At 43.2% G+C, this 20,670-nt stretch overlaps 1 protein-coding gene across 4 annotated transcripts in view; it reads right to left on the bottom strand.

Annotated features, from left to right (window-relative positions):
- Positions 1-20,670, bottom strand: part of STS (steroid sulfatase) — a 218,289-nt gene that overhangs the window by 39,202 nt on the left and 158,417 nt on the right. For 2 of the 4 annotated variants that reach the window (XM_058291232.2, XM_071212896.1), the window contains one exon: positions 15,385-15,522. The exons of the other annotated variants lie outside the window; for them this stretch is intronic. In XM_058291232.2, coding sequence (XP_058147215.1) covers positions 15,385-15,522 — 138 coding nt within the window. The remainder of the gene's footprint in view (positions 1-15,384; positions 15,523-20,670) is intronic. 4 annotated transcript variants of the gene reach the window in all.

Raw genomic sequence — 20,670 nt, 5'->3', positions numbered from 1 at the left:
AGGATCACACGTTTCCGGGCATATGTTGATGAACAAATATCCCTGCTTGTCAGATGGTGTGACTTTTAGCCTCGTTCCTGCTGCCTTATCTCTGGGAAAGGCGTACGTGCAAGCCGCGCCCGTCAGGCTTACCGATACAGCACCCTGCTCTCCCGCCACCGCTCTCCTCAATTGGGCAAGTTCACCCGGGTACCCTCAGCTCAGATGGGTAAGAACTGGCCACTTCAACCATTCAGCAGATATTTATTAAGCAACTTCTTTCCATGGCCAGCAATGATGATGGGGTTTAGGAGGTGCCAAACAAACCAGTGGCATCAAACAACCAGCACGCATGGTCTCAGAGCTCTGAAGACCACCAGTGTGAAATCACGGCCGCGGAAGGGCGGTGCTCCCGTGAAGTCGCAGGGGAGGGCCTCCGCCATGCCTCTCTCCCAGCCTCAGGGTGGTGGGCCACCCCGGGCACTGCTTGGCTTGCGGTGGACTGACATCCCTCTCTCCTTCCCTTGCCACACACCCATCTTCCCCGTGTCCGACCATCAGGACCTGGCCATGTTGGGTTAAAGACCTCCACTCTAAGAGGACCTCATTTTAACCACATCTAGCTCATTGGCAACGACGCTGTTTCCAAACACGTTGGCATTCAAGCTGGGGGTTAGGGATTGGACGCGGCTATTTGAGATCAGGGCCACCTCACAGGTTGAGCAAACCGTGGCCAGGGTTCCGCAGCCGGGAAGTGATAGGCTCTAGTCCAGACTCGGTGAGACTCCACACCGGGCCTTCCTGAGGCTCAGAAACATAGAGGGGACACAAAGATAGGGGATGGAGCTCTCTTCCGACAGAAATGCAAACTCTCAAAAGAGAGCTCAGGCTCACCCACACATCACTTCAGTGGGATGCCAACAGAAAGCACAGCAGCCTGTCTTTATCTGGGGAGCTCACCCCAAGGTGCTGGACTTTGAGTTGGACACTGGAGGAGAAATAAGTTGGAAAGGAGGGTATGGGCTGGGGAGAGAGAGAAAAGAAATACCAGCTAAAGGATCTGGCTTATGTTCTTGTGAAGATTTTATGGGCACAGAAAAGGCATTGCCTCAATTTAAAATTTGGGCGAGCAATCGTCAAACGCATGCTTTTCACATCTTGATGGCACGTTGGCGTGACAGAAAGTCACATAAGGATGATGACTGAAGTCCTTACTCTTCTCCAGGCAAGTGGAGAGAAGACACTTACACGATTTACTCTGGGACTCTTGTTGGGAACAGCTGTTTCCAAGCACGGGCTTCTATTTTTGTCCTTTCAAATGCGACCACACAGCGGGTCAAATCACTTCCAATGGCAATAGCATATGGCTGTCGTGCTTGTGCTTGATCGGAGCACAGACTTTGATGAAATACTCTATTTTTCATTTTTCTCCTCTTGGGAGTCTCCACTCCCAGGAAAGTGCTGATTTCCTAAGTCAGTGGGAACCACACTGAAGCATGTGAGGAGCGTAATTCACACTTGTTGGTTTCTTGCTCAAGTGGCTATATTTTACATTCTCCTTGATGTATTCATTCTAGGGACATGTGAACTATAAATGGAAGCTATAATAATATTATTAGCATTTTATCAACCTATTATCAGGGCAAATGTGAAGAAGGAGGACCTGCTGATGTCAGTACTGAAATGAGGGGTAAAGAATTGAATCACATCTCTAAAATTGGCAAAGCTCAAATGCATAAGGAACACATCCAAACTGCTAAATAGTCTAAGTCAGGGGTTGGCAAATGTTTTTTCTCTAAAGGGGCAGGTAGTAAGTGTTTTAGACTTTGCAGGCCACAGGTCCCTGCTGCAACTCTTCGGGTCTGCCCTCGCACTAGAACCGTATTTACAAACCAGGGCAAAAAGACCTTATCAAGACCACAGTCAGATACTACTGCACACCCACAAAGATGGCTATTAAAAATATATGTGTTAAGTGATGGAGAGGATGTGGAGAAATCGGAATGCTAGTGCATTGCTGGCAGGCATGCAAAATGGTGCATACATTGTGGAAAGTAATCTGGAGGGCCAGAATTAGTATAAGCCATGGCAATTCCACTTATAGTTATATACCTAAGGAAAGGTACAACAGGGTCTCAAACAGACACTTGTACCCCAGTGTTTACAGCAGCATTGTTTGCAATAGCCAAAAGGTGGAAACAACCCAAATGCCCATCAGTAGAAGAATGGATCAACGAAGCATGGTGCAAACACACAAGGGAATGTTATTGGGCCATAAGAAAGAATGAAGTTCTGAGACATGCTGCGTCATGAAAGAACATTTAGCCATCATGCTCAGTCAAATAAGCAAGATTCAGAAGGCTGAATGTTGCATGACATCACTTGTGATAGATGTCTAGAAATAGCAAACATGCAGAGACAGAAAGTAGAGTAGATGTTACCAGGGAACAGGAGTGTAAGTTTGATGGATATGGAGTGTGTGTAAATAAAATTAGCAAAAAATATATATATTTAGAGGTATCAGGCAGGGATTGAACCCAGGACTTCATATATGGGAAGCAGGTGCTCAACCACTGAACTACATCCACTCCCCAATGAGCATTGGTTTTTTTTTTAGGAGGTACTGGGGATTAAACTCAGGACTTAATATATGGGAAGCAGGTGCTCAATCACTTAAGCTACATCCTCCTCCCAAAAATAAATTTTTAAAACATGAATTAATTAAAAACAGGTGATGGGTGGGATTTGACCCACAAGCCCTCCTGTGCTGATTTCTGCTCTAAGGTATTTACCACCCGTCAAATTTGGGAGTAGGGGAAGTGCAACAATGCTGACTTAGCTTATAATATAAAGCCCTTTAGTCCTGGTGGGAAATATCACTGCAATTTCTACTTTTTTTCCCACTAAATTGGATTCCCTCTTCATACATTCTAAAGAAAGGAAAAACTGAAAAAAAAACCAACCACCAAAAAACCAAGCATATATCTTAGCCTCAAATATAAAAGCTAACCGTGTCCTTTTCCAAGCTCATTTCTGAAAATCTCCCTTTACACGCTCCAGAGTCTTTCCAAACAGCCTGTCTGTTTCCTCTCCAAAGAGAACTTCTGTGCCTCAGACGATGAATGGATAATCAAAGTGTGGTATCTCCATACCATGGAATATTATTTGGCCATTAAAAGAAACGAAGCACTGCAACATGCTCCGAAGTGTACGAACCTTTAAGAATTATGCTCTGTGAAAGAAACCGGTCACAAAAGTCCACCTCGCGTATGGTTCCATTTTTATGAAATGCCCAGAATAGGCAAACAAATAGAAGCGGGAAGTAGACGAGTGGTTGTGAAGGGCTGGGGAACAGGGGAATTGGGACTGACTGCTAACGAGCGTGGGGCTTCTTTTGGGGGTGGTGGGAGTGTTCCGGAAATAGATAATGGTGATGCTTGCACAGCCTCATGAATATACAAAATATCATGGAACCAAACACTTAAAATTGTGAATTTCATGTTACATGAATTACATCTGAACTTAAAGAGAGCGAGAGAACCTCAATCCCCATGTCATCCCAAAAAGTGAGCTCACTAGCATGAGTTGCCTCAATGTGATGCCCTCCCAGTCCTTAATTTATCAATGGTTTCCATATCCTCTCATTCCCCCTCCCCCACTGTGCCACCAAGCCTCCTCCCTTAGACCAGGTCAGACCACATCACTTCAATCTGCCTTGTATCTCTAAAGTGAATAACTCAAACATCCCTTCCTCCAACCACAGTGTCCTACCCTCTGCTGCAGCCTTTACAAGCCACCAGACTCCACCATAGTTAACCTCGTGTTATTAAGGTCATACACTTGGCCACCTGAAGCCAATGCAATCAATTCATTCTGTGTAGGTGCTGCCTCAGCATGATTATCCAGTAGTTCCATTCCCTTCCTAGGTGAGCAGTCCCAATCATTCCAAATGGCACTTCAACTCCAGGGACATTTGCTAATTTTGTCCCATCTCTCATGACCCCATGAAAGCTCATACTGCATACTGTATCATTTCCATCACTTTCTTACCACAACCCTGAAGTCCAGAGATCCTCTTATGTGCTTTCGCATTGCCTTGGCGAGATGCCAGCTCCCAGTGAAAATAACTGTCTGTTCTCTAGAAATCCAGAACTTCTCAGCTTTGTGCCTCTGAGAAAAATGACAAAATAGGGTCCCTTGCTGCTACTGTATGATTGTGATACCCAAATGCAACTGGAACTTCAGTTCTCCTCCATTCTCTTATTGCCACCCCAATCTCCCACTTGCTTTTGCCTACCTCAGCCACCCTCTTCCAGCAGATAACTTTGCTTCCTCTTGCAGAGAGAAAACTGAAGCCTTGAGTTGGGAACTTCAATGTCCAACCACTAAACACTCAAATCTACAAGACTCTGCTCTCCTTGTTCCCTGCTGTGGAAGAGAATGTGCCTTCTCCTTTCAAAGACCAATGCTTCTTAGACATTTTGGATTTCATTTCCCATGATCACAGAAACTTGACATCCTCAATTATCCCTCATGCTCAAGCATCTCTAATGCATTTTCATCAAGAGAATTAAATATACTCCAATCTTCCCCATTAAAAGTAACTTCCTTTCACAGCCTACCTCCCTTCACAGAAAAAGTTCTGAAAAGATTTGGAAAAATATTTCATCTCCCACTCACCCCTCAATCCATCAGGCTACTGGCTCTGCCAATGGAAATATATGTATTAGCTTCACAAATGACCATCATGTGCATTAAATACAATTGGCTCTTTGAGTCCTAACATTTCTTGATGTTTAGGCAGCATTCATTTGTGCTGACTACATTTTCCCCAGAATCCTCTCTTCTTTCTGGTGTTCTTCCCATCAACCCAACCACTCTCTTCCAGTCTTCTTTGTTGGCATCACCTTCCATCTCACCTTTCTGGTGAGAGTTCTTCCAGGCGTGGTATCTGACCTCTGAGCCTCTCCCCTACTTTCTCTAAATGTTCTTATATCCATTCCCCATGCCAGTAAAATATGGATGTTGCCAGTTGAGTCCCAATTCCATGAAGCATACCACCCTCTCTACCCACCCATACATGCCAAATGCCTGGGAGACACTTTTACTTCTCCCTTTCTTTCACACCAGATAGCCAATCAATTGCCAGTGCCAACAGATTTGCCAATGTGGTCATGCTCTTCGTCCTACAATTCACCTAGCTGACTTATATATCCTTCAAACCAAAGCTCAAATTTTTTAGAGTTAAGTACTGACCCAACAAAATTTTCTTGAAACATGTCAGGTGCTTTTGTAGGTTCTGGGGATATAGAGCTTGCACAATCGTGGATGATAGCAACACTGTGCACTTATTAGGTACATTCATAGAACACTTTACCTGTTGACTTATCACTCACAAGAATACTCTAAGTGGGAGGGAGTTCTCCAGGGCATATATACAAGGTACATAAAAATGTTTGGATATTTTCATAGTGGTTACAATTAAAAATGACAGCCGAGGGAGTGTTGAGTTCCTAGCCAGGAGAGCTCTATCACATTCCCTAATGGAACAGCAACAATCCCCTAAGTGCAACGGCAAAGACCAAAAAAGAAGGATGGTCCAACAATGAGCCCTTGATACTAATGACTATGTTTGTGAGCCTGTGCACCTGAAAGAAGAACTAGGCTTAGAGCTGCAGGGTGCCTGAGAGTTACCTCCTGAGAGCCTCCATATAGCTCAAATGTGGCCAGTCTCAAAGCCAAACTCAGCATATAAATGCATTCCCTTCCCCCCAGTATGGGACATGACTCCCGGGGATGAGCTTCCCTGGTACCAAGGGATTACTACCAAGTACCAGCTGATGATGTAACTAGAAAATGACCTTGAATAAAAGGGTCAACTCAGACCAGCAGTATATCTCAGCCTACATGTAATATCAGGAGTTAAAAATTATTTTTGACCTTGAATAAAAGGGGGAAATGGAAAGGACATATAAGTTTATATGGCTATGAGTCTCCAAAAAAGACCTGGGAGATCATCAGAGGGGTTACACTTATGCATACCTCAGCAGAGTCCCGGAGACAGCTGAAGTAGATACAACCCCAGGTGTTGGTTCTTCTGAGGGCTACAGAGACCCACAGGTTCTATGGTCATGGCAGATGGAATTCAGTACCATGTCAGTTGGCCCTATTTTGGAGACTGTGTTCCTGAGTGTGATGGAGTTGACTCAGATGTGATCTTTATTCACAAGCTTCTCCTGTTACTTTTACTGGACCTGTGGTTGGTGCTGGGGTTTAGTGTATACTCAGGGGACCTGAATCTCTGGACTGTCCATGTATAGCCAAGCCCTGAGCCTCAACAGACTTGCAACTCCTACCCTCTGGTTTATTGGACTTACTCCAGCCAGCTAACATGGAGGTGAAGAAGGTCAACCGCCACACCAGGGAGCCAAGAGTGCCTACAACTGAAAGCAGGAAATGGCATCCATCATCCATGTGGAATCTAAGCTCCCTCTCGATATAGATGTGGAGTGGACATAACCATTCCAGGGTCCACAGGATGGGAAATAGAGTACGCATTAGAGTAGACTTACTGATGTTCTATTCATGAACTATTGTGATTAGTAATAGAAGAAAATGTAGCATTGATGTGGAGAAAGTGGCCATAGTAGCTGCTGAGGGTAGGGAATGGGAAGAAGAGATATGATGTGGGGGCATTTTCAGGACTTGGAGTTGTCCTGGGTAGTGCTGCAGGGACAGTTACTGGACATTGTATGTCCTCCCATGGCCCACTGGGTGGACGGGGGGAGAGTGTAAACTGTAGTATGGACCATTGACCATGTGGTACAGCAGTGCTCAGAGATGTATTCACCAAGTGCAATGAATGTCCCATGATGATGTAGGAGGTTGTTCTTATGGGAGGAGTGGGATGAGGGGGCTGGGGGCGGGGTATATGGAGACCTCATGTTTTTATAATGTAACATTAAAAAAATAAATAAAGACCAAAAAGAAAAAAGAAAAAAAGAGAATACTCTAGGAAAAGAATAAAAGCCTTGCTCACTGAGGAATAAAAGATGGTAAGAAGAGGGAAACATTACCCGAAAAATAAATTCAAATTGTGAAAGTACAATCATAATTAGCACTTAAAAGATTATTTAAATGATATTCATTCTCCCCTTTTTTAGAAAAGCGAATTCTCTATGATAGTCCTATAATAACAATCCTATTATTCAAATTCTAAAGAAGAGGAAACAGATACACAGAGAGTTTGCATAACTTATCCAAGAACACTGAAACAGTAAGTGGCAGAGCTAGAATTTGAACTGGGGTCATCCAGCTCAATGGCTTGGGCTGTTCTAGACTCTCATATTACCCTGTACCTCCTCATATCATTTGAGGTCACTGAATAATTTCATAATAACTTGTTGTTTAATGTCTGACTCTGCCACCAGACTATAAATATTCTTTGCAGGGGTTTTACCCAGATGAACACTCAACATTTGGTACAGGGCATTCCTTAGAGTAAGCACTCAGGAAATATCTACTGAATGACTACATAGATGAAGCATCCTTCTGTTTCAGCTCAGCTCCCCCAAACTGAGCTCTTTATTATACCTATTCCCATCTCTTCACTAGTTTAGCTTCATCAGTTTTCCCTCCTTTTCCTCTGTCTTCAATCTCAACCTTTCTCCTCGCTCTTAACCTTAGTCTATAAACAGATAGGTACATGATGGTCTCATACTAAAGTATGTATAAATATATCTACATCAATGTCAATGTCAATGCCTATGTCTGTGACTATGTCTATTTCTATGACTATGTCTTTGTCTTTGTCAATGACTATGTCTGTGTCTATGCCTATGATTATGCCTATGTCTATGTCTATGACTATGTCTATGTCGGTCTATGACTATGACTATGTCTATGTCTATGACCATTTCTATGACTATGTCTGGTCTATGTCTATGTCTATGACTATGTTTACAACTGTCTTTGACTATATCTTTGTCTATGACTATGTCTACGTCTATATCTATGACTATGTCTATGACTATGTCTATGTCCATGTCTATGACTATATGTCTATGTCTATGACTATGTCTACCTATGTCTATTTCTATGTCTACATCTATGATTATGTTTTTATCTATGTCTATGTCTATGTTGATGTCTATGCCTCTGACTATGACTTTATCTATGTCTATGTCTATGTCCATGACTATGTCTATGTCTATGTCTATGTCTATGATTATTTCTATGTCTCTGTCTGTGTCTATGACTATGTCTATAACTATGTCTATGACTATGTCTATGTCTGTCTATGTCAATGACTATATATCTATGTCTATTACTATGTCTTTATCTATGTCCATGTCTATGTCAATGTCCATGTCTATGACTATATCTATGTCTATGTCCATGTCCATGTCTATGATTATGTCTATGACTATGTCTACGTCTATGTCTATGACTATGACTATGTCTATGTGTATGACCATGTCGATGACTATGACTATGTCTATGTCTATGACTATGTCTATGTCTGTCTGTCTATGTCTATGACTATATGTCTATGTCTATGGCTATGTCTATGGCTATGTCTATGTCTATAACTGTCTATGACTCTGTCCTGGTCTATGTCTATGTCTATGACTATATCTATGTCTATGACTATGTCTTTATCTATGTCTATGTCTATGACTTTATCTACATCTATGTCTATGTCCATGACTATGTCTATGTCTGACTATATCCCTGTCTATGTCTATGTCTATGTCTATGTCTATGTCTGTGTTTATGACTATGTCTATGTCTATGACTAGGTCTACATCTATGTCTATGTCTATGACTATGTCTATGCCTATGTCTATGTTTTTATCTATGTCTATGTCCATGTCTATGACTATGTCTACATCCATGACTATGACTTTATCTATGTCTATATCTGTGCCTATGCCTATATCTATGTATATAGATCTCCTTCCCTTCTCACCTGAGCTTCTTGAAACTGTGCCCATCCACCTTAGTCTCATCATCTCCCATTTATCTTTATTCAACTTCAACCTGGTTTCTACTATTAATCCCTCAAGCAAGTTTTTCCTATGACCGCTCTATTTCCCAGTCCAATTGACACTTTGCAGGTCTTATCTTGGTGGTCCTCTCTTTGGCACTGATGACTCTATTCTTCCTGAAACCTTCAAATCCTTTGTCTCCCCTGGCAGCAGCTTCTCCTAATTTTCCTTGTGATTTCTCTGACTTCTCTGTTTTCTGGTTCCCGAGCCCATTGCTCTCCTCTGGGCATATACTGTCTTTGGGTGATATTCTTCACCTTCGGTTTCAACTCTTACCCAAATACTAATGACTCATTCGTATATATCTCTAGTTCTTCTGGACTTATGAACATGGGTATAGGAAAAAGATCTCAAACTCAATAATCCAATATCTAATTCTCCTATCTCCCATCCCAGCGACTCTTAAACTTGGGTAGCATCCAGTATTTCCCATCACAGTTGCCACTACTGACACAGCCGTAGCCTGCCTCCCCATCTCCAGTCCACAAGAAATTCTTGTTTTACTACACAAATACTTCTTGAACCTGTCCTTTCCTCCTCTTCTCCTACCTCAGTTCAGGATATTGTCATCAAGTGCTTGGAATAGTTCCTTTGATCCACATTGCCACCAGCATGGCACCTTGAGCCCACCCTGATGTAACGCTCTTCAATGAACCTCCCCACCAACAAAGAAGAGCCCAATTCTGTACAAGGACCCAGGTCTGCCCCGTCGACCATGCCTCCTTCACCAGCCTCATCTGTTTGCACTCCTTGCCCACACCTTCCACTCCAGCAAGACCAAAGATGCATGTGACTCACCAATCAGCATCTCTTGTCTGCCTACAAAGTTCTCCCCACATTGTGTCTCCTACCCAGTGTTCAAAATACCAGCCATAAAACAGCAACCTCCCCTGGAAGTGCCTCTTAATCCCCAGCTTGGCTAACTACTTCTAACCACCCTGCCTTGACAACTCCCTTATCAATTATCTTGAAATAGCCTCAAAATCCAGACTGTGAGCTACCAGAGATCAGGGGCCTGATATTATTTGCAGTACCTATCACCATGTCTAGGACAACACATACAGCCAGTATATGGATGCATGTCAGTGGGGTTTAACAGAATGAGCAAACAGATAAGGATAAAATGTGACCCTCCTTCAAAGGTGAAAAGCCTGGGGTATGCCTCCTCAGTGCTGATACTGGCAAAAAGGGTAAGCCTCACCCACCCTTGGGAAGCCGACAAAAATGCTTGCCAACATCTGAACAGACCTACCCACTGATAAACTACCAGGCCCTCTTGCTGTTATCTTTTCTTTCAGCTGTGTTATTGCATGAGCTAGAGAGATGCCAAATTCAGTGACTGTAAGAAGCAACTCATAACAGATATGGATTTGAGCCAATCAGTTGCTTTTGGAATTTGCACTTGAGATGAAGGTGATATGCCAGGGAAGTAGTGCCATAGATGCAGGCATTCGGGAATTTTAAAAGCGTTTCCCTGCATAGGGAGAAAGTCTGTTTTTTGAACCCTCAGGAAAATATGAGTTCTCCTCATGCTTCTGCAGAAACCGTCCACAGAGTTAATTTATCCATTCCATTGACATTTATTACTTGCCTTTAGGCAGAGGAAAGGGGAGAGCAAAAGGCACCTCCAGGGTGACCCTGGCTTGGGAGAAGAATGGAAATGAAGCCAGAGTCAGGAGTTTAACTGTTCTCATCTGAGACTACAGGAAATTCCCTGCTGCGAGAAAGAGACAGACAATTTGAAGTCTATGAAAATCACAGGGAAGATATTCTGACTCCAGCTAATGGTGGTAGCAGGGGGGAATGTAAGAGAAAAGGGGAAATACTCAGGTGGCACATGAGGGGACAGAAGGAAAGGAATCTGAGAAGCGGTTGCCATTCATTCAGCAGGTACATATCCAATACCTACTATGTGGTCATCATAGGCCCCCGGGATACAGTGAGAAGACAGGGCAGAACCCTGGAATTGACATTATAATGGGGTGGGGGGCAACAATGAGCAAATACATTAACAGGCAAACTCTCAAGTATGCAGGTAATTAAAACAAGTGGTATCAGGACAGACCTCACAGAGGCATCATTTGATGGAGGGATCAAATCGATGCCAAGACCTGGAAGCACACGTGCTGATGGAAGGAAGAGCCCATGCAAAAAGGCTCTAAGCCTAGGTCAAGATGAAGGTGTTGGAGGATCTTAGAATGGCTGGGAAGAAAGGAGAGGAGAGAAGCAGGAGCAGGTCATGGTGAGGCTGCGTATGGCCGGCCTGGGGCTTGGCATTTCATTCCCAGGGGAGCGGAAGTTATGAGAGTGTTTTAAGAAAGGGAAAGGCCTACCCTGAGCTTATGCTTATAAACATTGCACAGGTGCCTGGGTGGAGGATGGCTTGTGGGGAGCAAGGAAGAAGCAGGGATCCCTGGAGAAGATGCCATGAGAGGTGATGTTGGCTTGGACAAAGTTGCAGTGCATGCAGGTGGGAAAAGTGGATTGATGTCAGACATAGTTACAAGATAATATTTATAGGATGTGCTGGTGGAATATGGGGTCGAGGGCTCAGCGAAAGTGTCAAATTGGGAAATCCCAAGCTTTGGGGGTTGAACTACTGGAAAGAGTGGTATTGCTCAATAAAATGGGGCAGAAAAGGAAATGCATGGGCTCAGGAGAGAAGATTTCTAACTGGGATCGGTTAACTATGAATGCCCACTGAGCATCAGGTCAGAGGTCAAGTGGGCAGTGGGACGCAGGTGTTTGGGGCTCCAAGGAAGGGTCAGGGCCAGGTATTCGGGAGTGACCAGAGCTCCGATGCTGCTGGAGCTCATGGCTTTGGATGCAACCGCATATAGTGTAAGAGAAAGGGAAGAGCCCAGGACAGTGAACAGAGTTCTCCAAACTCAAGAGCTTGCTCAGATAAGAACCATTAGATTGTTTGGTCCTCTCTCTTCTAGGAGAGCCCCAGGGCTTAGAGCCCTGATTTAGACATGGAACAAGGGCTCCCGCTTACCGCAGGAGCATCACGTGAGCTTCTGTTCCACTGCCTTGGCACAGGTTGTGCCACCGAGCAGCATCTTCTCAACACTCACTTGCCCACCCAATCTAAAGAGACCCAACACCTGCCCAGGTGCAGGAACACAAGTTGAGCGCCACAAGCCACGTCTCCCAGAAGCAGAGGAGGATTGAAAGGAAATCTTAACTTCTCTCTTAGTATAAAGCAGTGGCTTCTAGTCCCAAGTTCCAAAGCAGTCATGTGGGCATTTTCAAGACTTCAGAAGGCCTGATGGAATTTGTACATTTGCCAGCAGTGTGGCACCTGAGGCCACTGCAAAGGGTCTGGTGTTTCCGTGTTTGTTTATTTATTTGTCTTGGTCTTGATGAAAATCATAACTTGGTCTGGAAATACTGTCAAATTAATTTGAAGCTCTGATGGATATCATTATTCATGAATTCTTTAGTGGGAAAATGGATTACTTATTAAACTAAGTTTTAGTAGGTTGGCATAATCATTCAAAACATGGATGGTAGAAGGGAATTTATTTTAAAAGGTTCTCAGAAGTAAATATTTCAGGAACTACCACATGAAGGAATTACTGCCAAGATTTCTAAAAATGGCCAGAATTATACTGAAACAACACATCTGACACCTACCTTTATCCCCAGTTTCCCTTTTTGCTACAGCCTTTCGACAAAGAGAAAATTTACCAGTATCATAGTCTAAACTCATTTTCTTAAGAAAATGAAACACTGAGTGATATCACTACCCCCCTCTCCCATAATAGCAAGTTACTACTTTTAAAATACAGACTACAGTGAGAAATAAGTGTTTCTATGAACAAATAGACCAACCTGTTGGAATTTGCTTAAGGATGATTTAGTCCTACCCATTCTGTCAAATTAGCCTGTAGATATCATTAGGGAAAGAAACAGATTTGATTGGAAATATGGTAGAATGAGCGCAAGTAACTAAGACGTTTTTTAGGGGTTTTGATTTAGAGTAGAAGGCATTATTGTTCAGAAAAGGGTGCATTTTTGGTAAGGAAGTCACACAGTGTGATTCCTCTGTGTTCCCATGAGCCATGCTTGAATGTTGGAATCACAGCTTGGAAAATGAGAGGTCTTGACTTTTACAAGTCTTTGGTCACTTCCCATAGCTGGAAAGAAACCACATCATTCTCAGAGAGTACTGTATTTTAACAATGTTTCCAAGTGAACTTGATTTCAAGTAAAGGAGGCCCAAGAATAATGCTTAGCAATAGAATATCAGCAGAGTTATGAATACAGTGCCATCAATTAATGGTATTTCTAATACTCGAGCAAAACACTTCTAAGAAATCCAGCATGATTCTAACAAAGCATATACAGGGAGTAGCCATTGACTTACTTTTAGGATGACATGATAACCGCAGTTCCTGAATCATCATTTAGCACCCAGACACTTGGTCCAACCCTCATAGCTATGCCTCCAGGTTGCCAACTACCAAAGCACAATTCCAGGGCAGTGGCCTCCTCTCCCCAGAAGCCTCCTTGCATTCTTCAGCTGACCATCTGCACCAGGGTTATCCTTCCTTTCGAAGCGCTTCTCTTACTATGATGCAAGGTTGTGTCTTCTAGACAGCAATATGCTACTTTGGGACCTGGCAGTCTCAGGGAGAGAACAGATGAACGGGTGGGTGAGTGCATGAAATGTGCTAATTCCACCTGTAGGGGCACCATAATCTGGAAAATAAAAGAACAACAACTTCCTCTACAAAGGCTATAGGAATAACCTTATGGAAGCAAGTCTGGAACACCCCAGCTTAACATGTAAGAATACACGTTCTCACTTCTCAGTTCTTGGAAATGCAGGAGGGCTGAAATGGGGACAGGCTATCAGGGCTATTGCTGTTTGGATTAAATGCACCCATTCATTTGCCGACCCACATTAAATACTGGGTTGGGTGCCCACACTGGCCAGATATTCATGGCAACGGGTGGCCCCTTGCAAGATCGCACAGCCTAGAAGATCCACCAGGCTCACAGCCAAGAGGCTCCATTGTGCTAATTTCTGGTTACAAAAGATGTAACAAATGGCCCCTGCCCCAAGAGTTCATAATTTCACAGGACTCCCAGGCACACATGAAGATGGAAGTGGAAGTTGAAAGTTTCTCAGGCTACCTGCCTGGAGTAGAGGATAAACAGTCAACGAATCTTTCTCCGTCCCTTTGCCTCAGGCACGGTGAGATCTGACCCACTCCAGTCCTTGCAGTTTGCAGAGGAGCTCATTTCCTCCTCCTCATTGCCAGCACTGCCAAAGATGGGGAGCATTTAACAAAGAGCTAGGAGAACTCAAGAGAACGAGCACGGACAGACTGCTCCTTATCTCTTGACACAGGCAGCGGTTCTCTAGACACCTTTCCCTCTCCATCCACCCCAGGACTGGTTGGGTTTCTTCCCTTGTGCACTGAAATACCTTCCTAGGTCTATGACCTAAGACCCATCTTTTCATTAGATAGGTATGCCTCATGTCTGCACAGGGTACACCATGGGAGCTCCTTGGGGAGCAGTAACTGGGTCTTATCTAAGGTCTCTAATGCCAAGCACGATGCCTGATCCACCGTGGGGTAGCTCGACCCATGCTGTGCAAAGAATGAGACCTCAGCTCAAAGGGCTCTTATGGGGTGTGGTTGGTAGAATAAAGCATCTCCCAGGATGTCCACCTCCCCATCCCCATGGCCTGTGAGCTCATTCCATTACATGGCAGGTGTGGGTGTGCATACATCCTGGATCTGGAGATGTGCAGGTTACTGTGGATTATCTGGGGGGCCCAGTGTAACCCAAGGGTCCTTCTAAGAAGGAAGGAAGAGGGTTTGAGTCAGAGAAGGAAATGTGATGATGGAAGCAGAGGTTAGAAGGAGAGAGAGAGGGTCAGATCAGGAGATTGGAAGAGGCTAGGTGGCTGGTTCTGAAGATGGAGAAAGTGAGTATGAGGCTAAAAATGCCAACAGTTGTTAGAAGGAAAAGGCAAGGAAATGGATTCTCCCTAGCAGCCCTCAGAAGGAACACAGTCTTTGATTTTAGCCACTGAGACCCATTTGGACTTCTTCCCTCCAGAAGGGTAAGATAATAAATTTGTGTTGTTTTAAGTCACTAAGTGTATTTATTACAGCAGCAGTGGGAAACTAATACACAGAGGTAGCTGCTTTTTTTTTTTTTTAATTAGTTACACAATATGGGGCTATACTTACATTTGAGGAAAAGCACCCTTGTTGTAATGCCTGGACGTAGAATGTGTGCTTTTAAGCTATGTGGGATGCTCTTAGAAATGGCGATTTTGGCCAGCGGGCGAGCTGGGAGGACAGGGTTTGTAGACATCAGCACGCCTCACCTTTATAAATTCCGTTGCTTCCTCCATGAACGTCCCCTTTGGTAGTTACCTCTTCCACATGTGCCCCTTGGTCCGATGAAAAGTATACGAGGGTATTGTTAGCCAGTCTCATCTCATCTAGAACATTTAAGACCTGCCCTGAAAGGGGAAAAATAATCAAGTTCGAAACAGTTCAATCTTTGCAAAAAAAAAAAAAAAAAAAGGATATGTTCACCCTCATTAACTTGTTGGCTTAATTTCTTAAGACAGGAGGGAACAAGTGCATATATTGGAGGGTTACGGGGGCTGATCCCAACACAACAGATCATGTAATCAGGACTGTTTGATTGGGGCAGGGTCTTGGCATAGACATCGGGAAAATTCAGTTAGTGATTCAAGTGTCCTTTAGAAGCATCCTTTGCACTGCTGCGCAACATGGAATGATTCTGTAGAGAGAGCTGAAAAAGTATTCTAGAAAATTCTGGCTCATAGATTAGGAGCCACTCAAAGGAAGGCAACAGAAGACAATGCCAAATTGTTGCTCTCGCCAGTTGACTGTACTACTGAGGCTACAACAAAGTCTACTGTTGTTTCTTATTGAATAGGAAAAGTACATCCTCAACTTTCCACTGACGTGAACAAATAGATCTAAAAACATTTTATGATGAGTATCTTTTTAAAATTCTGACTGCAGATACCCAAATATGAAACAGTCTATCTGCAAAGATCAATTTCATTCATATGTTCATTTGTCCTTAACTTCTTTCCTACCCTAACATTGCATACCACCCCAAATAACTATACTTTAAATGATAATGGCACCAACAATAATCACTACCATCGATCGGTCACTAGGTCATGTGAAGGATTTCATTCCACATTCTCTTGTTTGGATACTGAACCCCAGGAGTAAACAGAGTTGGCAATGTTTCACAGAGGAGAGGTTAAACAACTTGCCAAGGTCATGCGGTTAGGAAGTGGTGGAGGCAGAAAGTAAGAGCTAAATCCAACTCCAGAACCCATACTCTCAAACACCGCCCAACTTAAATTGGATGGGTTCCATCTTGGAAAAAACTCATGTGGTACAGCATGTGGGTCATGCCCATGTGAGGTGGACTCTCCCCCACAGGTTGCACCCTCATCCACTTGACCCAGAAAAGGACAAAGAAGGACAAAAAGTATATCTTCCAGGGAGGTGACAGAGAAGATTACTGATGCAAAACAATATACCCAAGTTATTTGTGATAACACATTTTTGCTATTCGATTGAAAATGCCGCAGGCCAGAGCATTCTCAATTTTGAACATCAATGATCAACATTTCTAGAATCCTCACTGCGTAGGGAAATATCATACTCAGATCCAAGGAGGGCCATTTTAATGAGTTGTCTCCCTTAATCCATCAAGACCAGGCAGATGTTGTCTGTGATGTTATTTTATATACCAGGCAAACCACCTTTGCCCTTGGGCATTGCAAATTTGGCTCTGCCACTAATCTAAGTCTGGTTACTCTGAAAATGGTAAATAGTTTAGTAAATCATAATAAAAAGAAGCAACCAAGTGATATAACCCACCCCACCCCATACTTTAAAAGACAAATACCCCCTTTTGTTCATATAACAATTTCTTGTATTGTAATTAGTACTTTGCAAGACCACATGCTACCACACATCTCCATTTCAGATAAAATTTACCTTTACTTAGCTTTAGATGTATCTTAGGCTAAAGAAAATGTCATGAACAAATGTCTTTTTAAAAACGTGTCTTCTAAATACTATTTTGACTCCAAGTCTCCCTCATTCCTTTATCCATGACACTTGTTTATGAAGCATCTATTATACACAGGCTGTGTGCTAAAGGCTGGGGTAGGACAGAGAATTGTGGACAGTTCTTATCTCCAAAGCTTCTCTGGTAACTCATTTCCTTTGTTCAAGTCAGCTGTATTTGTTGTTTACAGTTTCCCCTCTAGGCTACTTTCATCTTCAGACAGACCTGCAGTTGCATTTATTTCACAGGTTCCTTTTACTAAAATAGACTGGAGCCTTTTCCATCTTAACACACCTTCCTGGATATTTCCCCCCAATCCAATATTGCAAATAGCCACAATAAGCTATTTACTTCGTTCCCATCGATTTTTCCCACTCATTGCCTAGAATGATAACTTTAATTATCATTTTCATCCAAGGCACCATCTACAATTGGGCTGGAATTAATAACAGAGAAACCAGCTGATACCACCATGCATGTGCAAATGGTGGGATATGTGTTAAACTGCTGTTAAATTTGATTTCCTTTTATCCTTTCTTTCCAGAAAGATACAGGCTGGGTCTTAAGCCAGAAATTCATTTATAAAGCCCTGAGCCCATTAACCATTTAATTTTTCTTAAGACTGAGCTTATAAAGGCTAACATATTTCTTTCCTAAAAATTCTAAACAGAAATCTCCCCTGGGAACAAACACTGCTTTATTATTCTTGCCTTCAGAGCAATATATTGCAAGTCATAGGTCCGCAAATATTATTTTTCAGTAAGCCTCTCAAAGCATAATGATACCAATTTATATAGGATGATAGTTTTGAATTACTGATTGTGGGCTGCAGGATGCCTTATAAATGAAATGTTTTATTTCCAAAGCTTCTCACATTGTTCCTCCAAATAAAACGAATACAGAAAACAAGCCATTTCAAGAGGACGTTGTTATTTATCTGGAGACAACAAGAGGAAACTTATCAAAAATGAGGATTTCTTGATCAGTCTTTTGTAACTGTAAAGCAGAAAACTGGGAAACATGAAAAGATGGCCTCTTCCTTGTGCAAGTGTAACAGAGGAAGCTTCAGCTCTACAGAGTTCATTCGCTTAATTTAATGATTCCACCCACAAGTATGAAGCCATGTTAAAGAGTCAGTGCCAGGGATGGGTTACCCAGAAGGTTTCAAATGTACAGGAAGATTGCAGGTCTTAACTGAGAGGTGGAATCACAGAGTATACTTGTGGAAGCTCTGGTTTCTCCATCCTGGTTTAAACTGATCTGCCTTGAGTCCTGTGCCCCCCACCAGCTCATTGGGAGGTTTTTACTCTATGTCAGAGATGATAATGGGTCTTAGTTCAAGGTCACCAGGAGGAACAAATGAGGAATTGTGTGCAAAATGCTCAGTCTACCTCTTCCCTCGGTGAGAGGTCAATGCACCTTAGCTCTGAGTTAAAACATCCCCTTGCCTCATTGAAACCTTGTGATTTCAGTTAAGCTTGTCTTTTCCTCCACGAGGTGCTTACATTTGCCAACGTCTGCCAGCGCAAAATGCCAGAAATGGGAAGTTATTAGGGTAGAAGCCTGCAGTTCTGAGGCTATGAAAATGTCCCAATCAAAGCATCTTCAGAAATGCTGTCTCACCAAAGGCTGGCAGCTGGCAATCCTGGACTCTTGCCACATGGCAAGACAAGATGGAGGCCGGTCTCTGCCTTTACCTCCAGGCTCACTTTCTCTCCGAGCTCAATTGTGGGCCAACAGGCATATGCTCCTCTCTTCCCTCTCCTCCTGGCCTCGTTGCGTCAGCTTCGGCTGCTCCACTGATCCCAGCCTCCAGCCTCTCTCTCAGCCTCTTGGCGTTTCTGTCCTCCTGCCGCTGCAGGTGATCCTGGAGTCCTCTCTCACATAGCAGGTAAAAATGGCAGCTCTTTCTCTGTGTGTCTGCATGTTTTTCCAACAAGAGACCCACCCTGGGTCACGCCTCACTGAGGCACTCAAATCAAAGGCCCCCAACTATATTCAGTCCAATTAAAGGGCCCCATACCCACGGGAATGGATAACTTTAAGGACATACTTTTCTGGGGCCCACAAAAGACCCAAACCAGGACACAAGGTAAGTAGACTCAGACAGAATACTGGAGCAAAATGCTGCAAAGTAAACTACTTTCAATCTCAGAAGCGTCGGGCTCATTAAGGAAAAATATGCCTTTCTCTTAAGCAACCACCTGCCATGAATACCTGTAACTGAGAATTTCCACCTACACATTGTAACTCTGGGGAAAAAAAGCCCTAAATATCTCCCCTGAAGCTATTTTAGTGAGCATGCAAGGCCTTCAACTGACAACAGGTTGATGATATCAGGGCTTTCAGATAAATAGGAGCTACTAATTACTCTAAATGGTGGTGGCAGCCACTGTCACCTGGCTGTGGGAGTGATAGGTATTCCTTCCACAGAAACAGTCTGGGCTGCTACGCTCTGAAGTTCCCCTGAACCATTTCTTGAGAGATTCTGCTGTCAATGGTCCTAAAAAGGCAATTCTTTGCTAGTTTATGTAGGATTAGAAGTGTAACCAACATCCCCTATCTCAGGCCATATCTGTCACTGTATACATAGAAGACCCATTTTCATCCCCAGTTAAAGGCAACATTCATTTATTGTAGGTAGACCTCATCTAGTACGTCTTCCTAAAATAAATGACCATGATCTCCGAAACTTCAGTTCTGATCTTCACCATTAATTTGAAGCTCAAGGGATCCACAGGTGAGACATTTGAAAGCATGCACTATATCTACAGTATCAAATCAATTTCAAAAGCTTACTCATAAGAGAAACAAACAGTATAGGACCAAAAACCAAATCCTAAAATATAGGTTGTCTGCCCGCCATAAGCTGGTGGGGATACAAAAGGGACGTGCTAGGTTTTCCTTGATGCTATGGCATTTCATTTGTTGTTTGGTTTGGTGTATTTTTAGAAAGAGGTAAGCAGAATATTGTAATACTGAAATAGAAGATGTGGTGTTTTGCCTAACTCTACCCAGATCTACTGCAGCTCTTGTAAGCGATGCAGAACAGGACCCAATTAGACAGAGGTCACCTGCACAGCAAGGTCTAAAGAAGGCATTGGAAAGGCAACTCTTGCAGGGTGGTTTCAGGAGTGAAGGACCAGGTAGAAGAAGGGTGAAGTCCCCCTAGCATTTCCATCTCCTGGGTGAGGTGAGGAGGGTGGCTTCCATCTCCACTAATGCCCGAGCAAGAGAAAAGTGGCACAAACTTTGTCATGAACAATTTATGTTGTGTGAAAGCACATATGCCAACGGCAGATGACGGAGGAGCAGTGGAACCCTCCTCTTGGAAGGTCTTTAGTTAGAGGATAAATTCTTCCCTGACAGCAATGGGTGAAATATGCATCAGCATACCCACTGCCAGATCTTGTTTGTTTTCTATTAAATCAGGGCAACCACATCTGTCAAATCCGGTATCATCCTTTTTATTATATCATGCATATCCACAACTCCTAAGTCAAAACAAAAACTTCACTCTAAATATTTCTAGAAGATATCC

This window comes from Dasypus novemcinctus, chromosome X (assembly GCF_030445035.2).
Source record: "Dasypus novemcinctus isolate mDasNov1 chromosome X, mDasNov1.1.hap2, whole genome shotgun sequence".
NCBI classification, from domain to species: domain Eukaryota; kingdom Metazoa; phylum Chordata; class Mammalia; order Cingulata; family Dasypodidae; genus Dasypus; species Dasypus novemcinctus.
The sequence above is the reverse complement of the archived record's forward strand: the minus strand, read 5'-3'. Positions and strand labels throughout refer to the sequence as shown.